This window comes from Mesoplodon densirostris, chromosome 11 (genome assembly GCF_025265405.1).
Source record: "Mesoplodon densirostris isolate mMesDen1 chromosome 11, mMesDen1 primary haplotype, whole genome shotgun sequence".
NCBI lineage: Eukaryota > Metazoa > Chordata > Mammalia > Artiodactyla > Ziphiidae > Mesoplodon > Mesoplodon densirostris.
In genome coordinates, this window is record NC_082671.1 from 7,551,017 (window position 1) to 7,565,192 (window position 14,176).

Here is a 14,176-nt window from a genome sequence, read left to right on the forward strand (position 1 = left end):
CAGAACCAGCTCTCGCAGGCACAGGCACCAGGCACCTCGGTGGACACAGGACCAGGAGTCCAGGCACCCCCTCTCCCTTTGAGAGCAGGGAGGTGCAGAGTCCAGCATGGCCCGTCTCCAGCTGGCCCACCTTTGTCTTTTCCCTGCTCAAAGGAAAAGTGGGAACAGTACTCCAGCACATTTCCCGGGAGGTCCCTGGAGGTATTAAATGGTTTACAGAAAGCCTTAGCAAGAAGGCTGTTTTCTAGGAAAAGTCTGTCTTTCCATCCTTCCTCTGGCAGCCCCGGCCTGAGCTTGGTCACTAGGGTGACCACAGTGTGAAGGTCAGGGAGGACTTCCAGCCATCTACCAGCCCCTGCAGCCCACCCGGCCGCACCCTGCAGTGGCAGAGGGTGACACACGTAGCCTGCCATCTCTGCCTCCCAGACATCTCTTCCCTGATCCACCACAGGCAGCCCTGCCAGGCCAGGTCCCAAGACAGGACACCTCCGTGGACCCAAGTCCAAGATGGAGCTATGATGTCCTTTCAGAGCCAGTGAAGAGACACGGACCAGTAGGAGGTGAACAAACCTCTGCTCAGCAAGCACAGGCCGTGTGGTCAATAGAAAAGGTAAGTCTGACTAAGTCCCACCCCATCTTGGAGGGCAAAGTTCCAGCATGTGAGGGAGGCAGGGAGGCCTGGCCTTCCATGGTCTGAGCCCAGCCTCCCGCCCTGGCTCAGCCCTCCCCCTCCCCATGTCCCACATTACTGATGGTTTCCTGAACGCACCCCAACGTCTCATTCAATTTCTTGCACACCTACAATGTCCAGGCATTGTGCCAGGCAAGACCCACAATAGAAAGCAAGCAGACTTGGTCCCGGAGTCAGAGGCTCCCACAGGCCTCTGTGTGCATCTACTCCTGCCTGACTTCTGGGGCCGTCTTACCCGTTTCCCTGCAGGCTTTTCAAAGACAGGAGCTGTATCCCCAAGACGCACAGACCAGGCAATAAGAAAGTGCTGGATCAACAGTCATGAACGCAACAATGAGAAAGTCATACCCTCCTGTTCTCAGGGAGCTTTGGCGCTACCTGCATCAGGTGTTTCCATAGGGAAGGTTTACATAACAGCCAGAAGACGTGGTCTCAATTTAAGGCTGTCTTCCCAGTAGCGCGGCCAATCGCAGCAGGAAGGAACCTGCAGCCGGGGTACCAGGGAAGGATGCACAGTCTGAACCAGGCTCTGGACGCGACACGGGATTTGGTTTCAGGGCAGAAGGGAGGCCACACCAGGCAAGGCTGTTAGCCAGGCTCAGGCAGGAGGAGAAACAGAGTAATTACGGTTGAGCCAAAGCCGGTGTTGCCAACAGACCCCCTGGGAAAGGCACGGCTGCCCCTGGGACACTGTTCTAATAGGTCAGTGGCCTCAGCTTCTCTTAGCAGCTAGTTCTGGCCCCTGTCATATCCCCAACCTTACGGACTCTCCTTGAATCAGTTTCTATTTTCTCCTAAGCTCGTGCCTCCAGACCCTCTGTTTGTTATGCCCCGAGTAAAGCACTCGTAGGTGCCTTTCTCTGATTCATCCCAGGCCACTCCATCCACTGCAGGGTTTGGTGAGCGGGCCTGGGTTCCCATGCCTGGATCCCAAGCCATCCATGATGTAGGCTTGTCTCCTGCGCCCCGTCGTCTGTGGGAGTAGGGCACAGTCATGCACGGCAGTGTTGGGTAGGCCAGAGGGACACAGCCTGCTGGGTAGCTGGGCGGCTTCCTCTCGCTTCTCGCCACCCACCCAGGGCCACTGACCTATAGAACCCCCCTGCCGGACGGTCCTCCACAGAGTTTCCACCCATCTCCCGGCTTTAAGGTCAGGCAGACCAAACCCCTCCTCGCCTCCATGGTGGTCTGCACTCTCCATAACCCAAGAAATAAAACTGTTTCAGAGACCACCACGTCATCCACTCCCACTCACGGGCCCTTCCGAGGCCTGAAGACCCCTTCAGAGAACACAAGCCTCAGAGAAAGGCTGCATACAGCCTTCCAGGTTTGGAAACTGAAGCAAGGAAAGAGTGAAGAATTCAGTAGGTCCTCAGTTCTCTAAGTGTGGCCCAGGGACCCCCCTACAGACTCCCAAGATTCTTTCAGAGATCCACAAGGTCAAAACTATTTTCATAATAACACTAAGATGTTATCTGACCTTTATGCTCTCATTCTTTCTCAAATGCACAGTGGAATTTTCCAGAGGCTACATGATGTGTGGTATCACAACAGGCTGACTGCAGACACGGATGAGAGAATCCAGCTGATTTCTCTCAAGCCAGACAGTAATGAGATTTGCAAAACTGTGAAACAATGCCATTCTTCTCCCCAAACTTTTTTTTTGGTTTGGAATTTATAGCTATCTTTATTCAAATGATGGTATTCATGTTAAATATAATGTTTCTTATTTTTTAATGAATTAATATGTTTAAATTTTTCCATTTTAATATCTAATATGGCAAATATCAACAGATAAAAGCCAGATAAACAGACTCTTTGAGGTCCTCAATCATCTTTAAGAGTGTAAAGGGCTCTCAGCCGATTTAGTTTGCCAATGGCTGTACTGGTGAAAGAGTCACCGAGCGGACTCAAACCCTGATTCCATCCAGGTCAGGCTCCTGCAGGAGATAGATGGGCCCCAGGCTGAGCCTCTGGAGTTTGTACCCTGTGGGCAGATCTCCAAGATAGCAGGAGGGAGGAGAAGCTAAGCCCTGCGCAGGTAAGAGACCACATATTTCTCATTCTCGAGGTCAAGGAGACCTTCCAGACTACGCATGTGCATAAAGGCTCCTCGGGGGTCCAAAAGGGAGGAGGTGCCACCCTGTAGTAAGTGATGTCAACCTACCCATAAGCCTCTTCGCTAGAATCCATCCTGGCTAAGAGATGCGTGCGCACACAGGGGAGGACCCTAAAATAAACCAAATACGTACTCAGAAAACCAGGCAAAGCAAGATGATTGGCCAAAGGAAACCCTGAAGAAATGTCCCATAAAAGTGGTTCAGGGCTCCCCTGGTGGCGCAGTGGTTAAGAATTCACCTGCCAATGCAGGGGACACAGGTTTGATCCCTGGTTTGGGAAGATCCCACATGCCGCGGAGCAACTAAGCCCGTGGGCCACAACTACTAGAGCCCACACACCTAAAGCCCATGCTCCGCAACAAGAGAAGCCACCGCAATGAGAAGCCCGCGCACCACAACGAAGAGTAGCCCCCGCCCTCTGCAACTAGAGAAAGACTGCAAGCAGCAACGAAGACGCAATGCAGCCATAAATAAATAAATAAATAAATAAATTTAAAAAAAAAAATAGTGATTCAAACTGCCACAAAGGCAAGATTCTCCCTCTGAGCCCGCCCATGTGTCTATCCACACATACCCTTTTTCCTCCTAATAAACACTTCACTTGTTTCACTACTTTCCATCTCTATGTGGAAGTTCATTTCTACACAGCTGACAGGCCAGGGCCTTGTCACTGGCCACTGGTCCCTGGTGGTCTAGGGTCTAGGTTTCGGCGCTCTCACTGCCACGGCCTGACTTCAGTCTCAGGCCGGGAACTGAAACCCTGCTTCAAGCCACTGCAGGCCAAGGCCACCTGAGATCACTGCCACCCAACCACAATTTACCTGGTTTTCCATGTTCCCGATGCCCCAACGCTCCCCACCTTGTTTCCTATCAATCAGATTAGAAGACAGTGTAGTACAGTGGATAGAGTGCAGGTTTTAGAAGCACCAACCCCATCACTTACAAAATGTGTGACTTCAGGAAAATTATCTCCCCTCTCTGCACCTTTATTTCCTCACTCTTAAAAGAGTGAGATTACAGAAGAGATTGAAAGTTGCCCAGGATCTATTCCTCCTTTCTCTCTTAGTCAGAAAACCCTCGGGTGTCAATCTTCCCCTGGGCACATAGCCCCTGGGAATAAAGATCCCATTTCTCAGCCTCCCTTGCATCTGGGAGTGGCCATAAGACTAAGCTTTGCCCCCACTCCTGGGACATAAGCAGGAGTGTCATGTGCAACTCCCTGGAAGCAGCCTCCAAAGGAGGGTGTGCTTCTTTCAATGCTTCTCTTCCTACACTGGAATGTCGTCATGATGCCTGACACATAAGCTGCCATTTTGGGCCATGAGGCTGAGGACAACAGAGAAATAAGACAGAAGGACCCTTCATCCCAACCCCATGGCATCCGTACTGGACATCCCACCCTGAACTCCTTCACAATGAGGGAGAAATACACTTGTATACTGCGTAAGCTGTTTCTACTTTAGGTGTCCTGGCACAGGAGAATCTAGTCCTAACTAACACAGATAGCAATTCCTGCCTTAGACTTTGCTGCAAAATAAAACTAAATGACATTACAGAGGGAGGGCAGTCGAGTGCCTGTGACTATTATCATTGGCCTATTGTCAACACTAGCTGAACAGCTCGAAAATGGCTTCTCCTCAGCCCCCTGGAAAACCATTCTGGCAGGGAGAACAAAGAGCATCAGCTAATTCACTTCCAGCATCTCCCTGGCTCTGATGCCCAGCATCAGCTACTTCTCTCTTCCTGCACCTCTCGTCTGGGGTGCCAGGGGCTGGCAAGAGAGCACCAGCCCAGCTCCATCAAGCCATGACCTCACCCTGCCTGGGGGGCTGTGCAGACCCAATTGGAGCCCAACTTAATCACATTTTCAGTTCATTAGAGAAGACCAGGCCTCCTCCCTGGAGATGCCAAGCCGATTCGAGGGAGAGAGAGAGAAAAGAAGCACATCTACCCAAGGGCAGATGGGAGGGGAATGGGGGCTTGAGGAGAGGAAACAGCAGCAAGAGATCTGGAGCTTAGCTATTGTGTTAGTTCCCAAACAGCTGACGAAGGAGAAGGGAGGGGGGCATTCCTAGGTCTAAAGTGAACAAAGAAAGGGGAGGCTAATATATAAAGTGCAAGACTGTTCAGCCAGGCCCTGGGGTGGGTGTCCCACGGCTGTCCCTGGAGGAGGTCCAGAGGCGCCTGGGCCTGAACTGGTCCAAAGCAGTGGGTTCAGGAATTCACCCCTGTGGCAGGGCACAGTTTCTCATTGGTCAGCCTGTAAGGATGGATGGGGGAGGGTTGCTGATTCTAATTATAACTTCTGCCTGGCCTGGGATTCCCACCCACATTCCAAGATCTGGCTCGAAAAGACACCATGATTTCCACTAACTCTAGGGTTTTGTGGAGCTGAACATTCCTCTCTCTGAGATACTTGGTGTTCAGCCCTCTTGAGAAGTAGGGTAACTGGATATGTCACTGAAGTCCCCAGTGCCAAGGGAGATGGCCACAGAGTCCTCCAAAGGACCCTTCTCCCCCTTCCCGCTGTGCTCTTGGGCAGCATCTGAGCAGGGATCCGGGCAGGACCAGCTGGCTGGGAGGACAAGGGCCGAGGTCCCGCCCCCGGTTCCCACTGTGGGGTTCGTCCAAGCTCTGGGGCTGGAACAGCTCCACCCATCCTGCTCCCGGTCAGGAAGGATAACCAGCTGTGTGATAAGAGCTGCTGCACCACTTCACCCTTTACTAACCCAAAATGGCATTTGTGTTGTTCTCTGTCATGTGTTGTTTGTGTCAATATCTCCTATGTGTCTTGTCCCTGAGTGAGATTGCAAATCGGACTTGCACAGAGTTAAGATACAAAACACCTCAATAAATATGTGCTGATGGGCACCTTCAGATTCCTGGCCTCACCGGGGAGGAGGAGAAGGGAAAGAAAGCCACTTAGGAAATGTTTCATGGAAGGGTTTTGAGGCTGCTGGGTTAGGGATGCATTTGCATCTGCTTAATCTGAGGGAAGTGCTGAAACCCTGTGGCAGCCCCTGATCTCTGCCATGAGGCCAGACCCCCAAAGGCAGAGTGGCCAAGGTCACTGTCCCACCAAAAGCCCAGGGGCTCACTGCCCCCTGCACTCAGGTGGGTGAAGGAATTTACTGGAAAGGAAAAGGGTGCTTATTCCATCAGGGTTGGGCAGAGCTCTACTTGTTTTCAGAGGGGACACTGAGCTGCAGAGCAGGGACGCAGCTACGTGAGGACACAGCAAAGCAAGCCAAACCAGGGCCCGCGCCCTGGACTCTCAGATTTCGGCAAAGTACCCAAAATAAATCCTCATTCTTTAGCCTACGGATGACTTGAGAGGGCAGTTCTCACTCTGAAAAAAGGGGAATATGTGTGTGTGTGTGCATGTGTGTGTGTGCCTATGTGTGTGCCTATGTGTATGTGTGTAGGTGTGTATATGTGTATGTGTGTATGTGTGTGTGTGTGTGCGCGTGTGTATATGTGTATGTGTATGCCTGTGTATGTGTATGTGTATATGTGTATGGGTGTATGTGTACGTGTGTGTGTGTACTTGTGTTCAAACCCCAACTCGGATGTAAGCATCACTAGGACACAGTGGGTAGGCACCACCTGAGCAGCGGAGCAGAACCAGCTCAGGTTACCCGACAACTAACTCCTCTGGGGGTCCTGGGTTACAAGGATCTCTTCTTGAGATTTACTGACCTTCCCTGGACCAGACTCTCACACAATTGGTCTCTCTATGAATCACAACTATTCTACCAAGCAAACGAACGTAACAAAATTCTTCCCAGTCTCCAAGAAAAGTCTATTCCAGGCCAATTAAGTGAAAGCAGGAGGCCAGGAGAGGAAGCAGGAATGCCAGGAGTGGATGTGGTCAGTAAGCCCCCAGCTCTGCCAGGGCACTTAGCCCCTCTCCCACCAAATCACCTCCCTCCAGGCCTGTGAGCCTCCTTCCAAGGCGACTGTGGGCAGAAACAGGAGAAAGAGCTGGGTACGAATTTTGCAAATAAAAGGTGTGGGTGATATTTCACGAGGATGTGAAGAGTGAATTGCGTTGTCCCCAACAGAATGGGTATTTCGTGTGCCTCTCTGTGCCGTGGAGGGCACATGTTACTGTCATTCAAAGTAAACTTGAGTATTTACAAATGTTAGCTCCAGCGGGGACAGGTGCCTTCCTGGGGGGAAGAGGAATTACAGGTGAATAGCAGGCTTTCAGAAGAGGAGGAGAGGGGGAGAAAATGTGCAGACATGAACAGCAGCAGAACAAAAGGAATAAGGCTTGTGTTCCCCCAAATAAACGTCAAATTCAGAGCCAGTGGAAAACAGCCAACCTGGGACTGTTAGGTGACGGATGGGAGTACCACTGGACACGAAGTCCTGAATAGGACCTAGAAAAACCAGACTGCAAGCATCTGGCTTCTCCAGTAGTCAAGGGCACCGAGGGAGGTCTTCATCTTCAACTGGGGGTAAAAGAAAGGGGTGACTCCTCCTCAGGGAGTCAAGAAGGGCTGCATAGGGTTGAGCTCTGCACAACAGCTGGGAAGAGCCCAGCAAGGATGTCTCAGAGACTTGAGTCTTAAAGTCCAGGTCACAGTACCACCTGCCTATCTGAACATACATGGGCAGGGGACTGACTAGAGAGCTTCTGGAATCTCATCTCACTCTGAGTTATTATGAGCCTGAGATTCCTAACATTGATGAAAAGAAAGACTAGTCGTCTTGAGAACCAATTCTGAGGAGGGATATGGAGAGGACTCAGCGGGCCAGGGGCAGGGATGTATAAGCAGCTTTTTGCAGGAGGGGGTCTCTGCAGGAGGCCCCTTTTGCACTGTCACATTAGCAAAGCTATATTTTAACTAACCTCCAACCCAAGCACACCTTTCAGATCTTCTGATCACACAGTTCTTTGCTTAATCTGTTTGTTCTTTCCTTAGATCAAAGAAATAGACATGGAGAATAAGTGATTAACAGGGGACCAGCTCTTTTCCCCAGCTTCCCCTTCAGTAATCTCACAAACTGTGTGAAGAACATAACATCTCAAAGAAAGGTCACAAAGAGTCGACCATCCTGCACGCAGTGGATGGCGATGAATCTGACCCTCTATCTCGATGATTCACTGAAATGACTTCCCCTTTTTCCCTTTAAAAGCTTTCATGGCCAAGCAAAACCTTTGGTGTTGATTCTGGGACACGAGTCCGCCTTCTCCGCAGACTGCCGGCTTTTGGATTAGACCAAAATTTCTGTTTCTACCAGCACTTGCCTCCTGAGTATTGACTTTCAAGCAGCCAGCAGCCAGCAGCCAGACCTGAGTTCGGTAACAGAAGTGGCCTCATGTTCAGATGTGAGCAGCAGAAGCAGGAGATGGCCCTCCACTAGGGAGGAGTTTATCCTAAGGAGGAGCAGGGTTGCAGCGATGACACCTCCCAGTGGAAGCGAGGCCAAGTTCATGGCCATCAAGTATAGCTCTGCAAGTCACAGTGCAGTGGCAACACACCCAAGGCTACCGTTCCCGTGACAGACAGCATACATGTGTACTATGTTCTAGGTATATTTATAATGTTTACTATGGCAATTTCCCAGCAGGTGATGGTAAAGTGTCTTGAGAAAGGGGTGCCTTTTTTCTAATTAGAAAGAGCATTGCATGGGCCAGCTGCAGCCTACATCCAGCCTCCTGGAGCCGTGGGCTTCACGGTGCAGACAGGGCTACAGGACACAAACAAGATCCCTGTGTAAGGTTCAGCCCTTGCTGACATTCCCCAGACTGACAGAATTAAATTTGTTTTTTGAAAGTGACCTAAGGATCTCTCTCAAACATTCATTGTGTAGTAGAGTTACCTGAAAATTAACGCCGATTATTTGAGCACCTATAGCTGGGCGCTTTTTGTTACTAGGTCTGCACCCTGAGCCCCAGACTCCAGCAGTCCTGCCCTCTGAAAAGCTAGAAAAAAAAAAAAAAAAAAAAACCGCAAATCCGTGTGCCATCAAACAAGCCATTATCCGTCCCAGCAGAGAGGCTCCGGGTTTTGTTGGCATAACAAGGAAACATTCATCCCCCGGGGTATAAGTAATATGACCTGGCTCTCAGAATGAGCTGACTCCTTGCTGCCACCCTAGAAAGACAGAAAGTTCCAGAGAAGTGGGCGAATAGATTCTGGCAGCTCAAGGAAAGCTTTCCAGCCAGTGCCGTCTCCCCTACGGAACACTTTGCCACTGAATACGGCTCTTGGAGCCACAGTGGCAATCCCTTGTAAATGATGCCCATTTACCAGCCCCGACTTCTGAACCCACGGACCCAGCGGGACTAAGCAGGCTGTGGACAGTTCCAGAGACCGCATCAATCACCTCCCAGGAGATGTCTTTGTGCTTCCCAGCCAAAGGGGGCGGCCCGCTCGTGGGCAAACACAGCCTGACTGGCTGAGACAAAGCCCAGCCCCTCTTCTCAGGTAAACAACCTAGAAGGAGCTTGTGCCTTGGGAGGTCTGAGTGTCTGGGGGACCTCGGCCCAGCCCTGAAAACTTGGGAACCGATTTCTTAACCTGCTCCCAGGACGCTGGTTAGTAAGAACTTTACGGCACCCAGGAGACAAAGTGAGTAGCAAGTGTGCCTCCAAAGGCACCTGGGAGACACAGGAGGCCTCTCTGGATTCTCTCCCAGCACCTCCCCAACGCCCCACCCCCCAGGCCCTCCCCCTCTGTCTCCGGGAGACAAAGTGCCCCGCTGCCTTCTCTGTTCTGCCTCCGTATCAGGTTCCCCTTTTGAAAATCCTGTCCTCACCTCCCACTTCTCCTTCGGGGTCAATGAGAGCATTCCTTTGTACCACGAGGGTGGGAACACTTGTCTTTGAGAGCATTCCTTTGTACCACGAGGGTGGGAACACTTGTCTTGCACTTACTCTGCGCTGCCTGTGTTTGCAAAATAAAGTGAGACAAGCCCACGCCCTCGGTAACAGAGGTACCTACCTGCCCCCCACCCAGCTCGCCAACTAACTTCCCCGTCACCCTCCCCTCCACCAACCCCGCAATCCTACCCCTGCCTAGAGAACACTGAAAAGGGCGGGGGACAGAGAACCACAGCCATCTATGGAAGTGTACGCTTGGAAATAAAGAAAGAGAGGGTAAAATCTCTCCTCCTCCCCTCCCGGCTGCACTGGGCTCCTGGAGGGCCCTCAATCCGAAATGCCCCTGGGTTACAAGAAGCCCCAGAAGAAAAGTTGACTCCTGCACTTCCCCCCTCCGTGTCCATGTGTGTAGGCAACTTGCTCTCCTTCTAACCCCAAGCTGTGCTCAGATCGATCCCCCGCCTCCAAAAGAATGGGGTTATACTGGGAGGAGGGGAGGAGAGAAAGAATGAGTTGTGAGCTTACGCTTCAAGTACTGTGTGCGTTTGGCCTGCTTCTCCCACTCCCACTCGCAAAGCGCGGCCACTCCAGGGGCAAACACAGACACAAAAGGAATAATAATAACAATAACAGCTCGTACAATGGAGCCCCGCGGGGCTAAGCACTCCACACGTGTTCCCTTATCCTTAGATGGCCTCGTGGAGCAGGCACTGGCCCTGTGCCTATGTTACATATGTGGAAACTGAGGCTTGGAGAAGGCAAGTGTCTTGCCCAGAGTTACAAAGCCGGGCAGAGTCACAAAGCAGAGTTACAAAGTGGCCCAGGGACGGGACACACTAAGGATCTACAAGGACAAGCGGCTGCTACTTCAAAGTTTTCCTGGAAAGAAGGGGAAACTACCCCCCTTCCCCAGGATAACACCCTCCCCCCGCGGTTAGAACTTGGTCTGCCTCTGACAGTTGCCAGTACTGGGCTACGCTCCAGGTGACAGAGATGTTTCCGGACCAGCTGGGAAACCTAGCACCACTGAAACACTGGAAACCCAAGAAAAAGAGGCGTTAGGAATGTACTTGTTGATAAACTGGAAATTGTGTTTACGGTCCAGGCAGCTGGATCAAGCAGAGCCCAGAGCATTTTCCTGGTGCTGACGTACTCCTTGGTTCAGAAGATCAAATTGTTCCATGAAAATAGAAAGACTGGGCAACTAACACTGAAGCTCTCTCACGCTAAGGTAGGTGTGTGCGTGTGCAGGTGGCTGTGTGTTTTATTTAGCTACTGGAGTAGGAGAGGGCTGGAGTTTCTCTACTTACATGCAGATTTGGTCTTACAAATGAAGGATTCGGGGTTGTGATCATGGGGGTGTCCCAATCCCTAGATAAATTACACCACCCAATTTGCATCCATCCATCCATTGAATATTTAGTGAGACGTATTATCAACCATCTCTTTAGTCCAATCCAGAGACACACACAAAGAATTTCAGAGCTGAAAGGAACCTCAAGATTCAGGGAGCCCAGCTCCTGAAGGAAAACACAAGGGTGGAATTCACCTGGGCAGCCTGAGACGGTGCAGGCAGACAGCAGAGGCGGGATGGGGGCGGGCGGGCAGCGTGTGAGTCCTGACTCCGCAATGCTAGCTGGTGACTCGGGGCAGCTCCTTAACCCCCAGCGCCAGCGCCAGCTCTGGTTTCCTCCTCGCCCTGCAGATCCGCACAGGCCCAGGCAAGGGGCTTATGTGGCCTGTCAAGTCCCGTCATGGCGACAGTCCCGGGGATAAGCAGGGGCCGCCCTCCCCCTGCACGGCTGTGGGTTGGAGCAGCATGGTTGCTCAGGGGGGTGGATGGTAGGGAGGCGATGCTGTCAAGTAGCTGGCTCTGCGGGGGATGTTGGGTGCGGTATACGTCCCCCATGTAGACCAGGGGTTGGGTGTCAGAGCAGAAGGACTCACCCACCGGGAGCTGAGGGTGTTGGCTGGTGGGGACTCACAGCCGAGTCACTCTGCAGGCATTGCCCTCAGCCCAAGGGAGCCGCCCCGTCTCCTTGCCCAGAGGCAGCCTACATCCAATGACCAACTGGTCGGTGTGGGCCTCCCTGCCCCATGGGGCCAGCACAGCTTTCAGAGCTCCTTGAAGGACCAGCCAAGGCCTCGGTCGTAACTACGTGGCATTCAGCTTCTCCCCCTGACCAGCCCCGTCTCGCTCACTCCCTGAGAGCCTCCCTGGTCACTCGCTGCCCACAAACCTCTGCTTCCAGGGAACCTGACTCACATCACCTCCAAGGAACCCGTTCCCCAGACGGTGAGTCTCTGAGTGCAGCCTGGACAGGGCATCCATGTGCTGACGAGAGCCCAGCTGCATCTGGGGCCATGCCGCTCTCTCCTCTCTCAGCCCAGGAGGCCTGGCCCCAAAGCGGGAGAGGGAGGTCGTCCATCGAGGGAGGTCTTTCCCCACCTAAAGCATCGTCCTCCCAACACCCCAGACAGAAGCACAGAGGCCATCTCCACCCGCAAAAGGAGGAGATAGCGTGCAGTCCCGCCCGCTCCCTCCCGCCCAGACCCCCTCCTCTCCAAGTGTGATCATAAAGGATAACCCTGAAGGGAAAAGAGCTGCTAAGTACAGGGAGAAATAGGGCCATGTGGGGAGGGGCGGGAGAAGCCCCCATCCGCTCTGTCTCCAGACAGAAGCACACAGACAGGAGGCATGAGACCACAGAGGCAGCGAGTGGCGGAGGCAGCCACAGGCCAAGGAACCGCACAGTCCCCAGGAGCTGGACGAAGCAGGGGGGACTCTCTCCTAGAGCCTCTGGAGGGAGCCCACCCTGCAGACACCTTGAAACCAAATTCAGACTTCTGGCCCCCAGACCCGTGAGAATACATTCCTGTTGCTGTAAGCCGCTGGGTTTGAGATAATTTGCTACTCCAGCCTCAGGAAACTATTACAACATCCAAGCTGGGGACATCAGGACTTGCCCCTCCCTCCCCCACCTTCCTCCCTCCCCCCAGCTTTCTTCCCTCCCCACCAGGAGGTAACCCCCTTCCTGCTGATGTGCTGGTGAGACCTTGGGGCCTGGCCCCATACTTGTGCTTTATAACAACCACTTATTGGGCCCTTAAAAAGGAATGGTTGGGCTTCCCTGGTGGCGCAGTGGTTGAGAGTCCGCCTGCCGATGCAGGGGACACGGGTTCGTGCCCCGGTCTGGGAAGATCCCACATGCCGCGGAGCGGCTGGGTCCGTGCGCCATGGCCGCTGAGCCTGCGCATCCGGAGCCTGTGCTCCGCAACGGGAGAGGCCACAGCAGTGAGAAGCCCGCGTACCACAAAAAAAAAAAAAAAAAAAAAGGAATGGTTTTCTACCACAGAATTTCAGACAGGTGGCAGGTGATGATGGTGATATCTGGGGCTGAGAGGGCGTTGGAACGTAAAACAGAAAAGTATAGTCACTCACGGTACCAACTCATTCGACCAGGCCCATCTTTAGAGCTCCAGGCCCAGGACAGTATTAGGATTAGCATCTACGCGACTCTAGCCCCAGCTGGTTTTCGGGAGGAAAGGGGCCCGTGGGACATGGAGCAGCCAGAGGGACTCACTCCTCCCCTGGATGGAGGACCTGGGACTGCATATCATTCTGCCTCTTGACTCCAGAAACCCCGCCCCCGCCCCCAGCCCACATCAAGCCTGGGTGGACCCACCTTCTGCAGCTCAGAGGAGATATTGCACAAGCTGTTGGGAGGGGACGCCCGCTGGCACCGCTGTTCCCCACTGCTCAGGGCCCAGGAGTTGGCAAAGTCGTAGGGGTCCGAGGTCAAGGTCCCTGTGGAGAAAGTTTCAGGAGGGTGAAGTCACGGTCGTGAGAGCCGGGAGTTCTGAGTGAGAACTCTAGGCCCGTTGTCACCTGAATCAACTTTCTTTAGATTAAAACATAGGCATCTGTGGCAGGAGTACCCCGGCATTAACACCACAGGGCACGGGCACCCGGGTTCAGCCAGCGTCTGGTGGGGGGCGGCTGGATGGATGGGCACAGTGAGGAAGACGCCAGCAAAGGCGACGGGGAACAGTCCACCCACTCTCGCTTCTCAGGACTTTGCTCCCTTTCCTCCTTCTGTGCGGAATGTTCTCCACCCCCTTATTACCCCGACTCTCTCAATTTATTCTTTGAGATGCAGCCCCGGAACCACTTCCTCCAGGAAGCCCTTCTGAATTAGCTCGACTCCCTGTCTCCCTCCCCCGTCTGGTTGGGTGCCCCTCTCTGTGCTCCCTCAGCACCCTGGCCATCCCTCTATCAAGGCTCTCATCATCCTTTGTGTTAGTGTCCTTTTTACTTATATTCACCCCCCATTCAACTGTGAGCTCCTTAATTCAGGGCACAGGCTGTGGCTCTTATCTCTAAACTCTTATCTGCTGGATGGTGGACACTCAACATATGTTTGCAGAATGAAGGTAAGGATGTGGCATGAACCTAAGCATCCCCATCACTGCATCCCTGGTGCTCGCAGAGCATCTGTGCCCTGGTACTCAGAGCAAACACACTCCTAT

At 52.8% G+C, this 14,176-nt stretch overlaps 1 protein-coding gene across 1 annotated transcript in view; it reads right to left on the reverse strand.

Moving 5' to 3' along the window:
* Positions 1-14,176, reverse strand: part of VWF (von Willebrand factor) — a 133,454-nt gene that overhangs the window by 101,772 nt on the left and 17,506 nt on the right. The window contains exon 5 of the mRNA XM_060111711.1: positions 13,333-13,454. Coding sequence (XP_059967694.1) covers positions 13,333-13,454 — 122 coding nt within the window. The remainder of the gene's footprint in view (positions 1-13,332; positions 13,455-14,176) is intronic.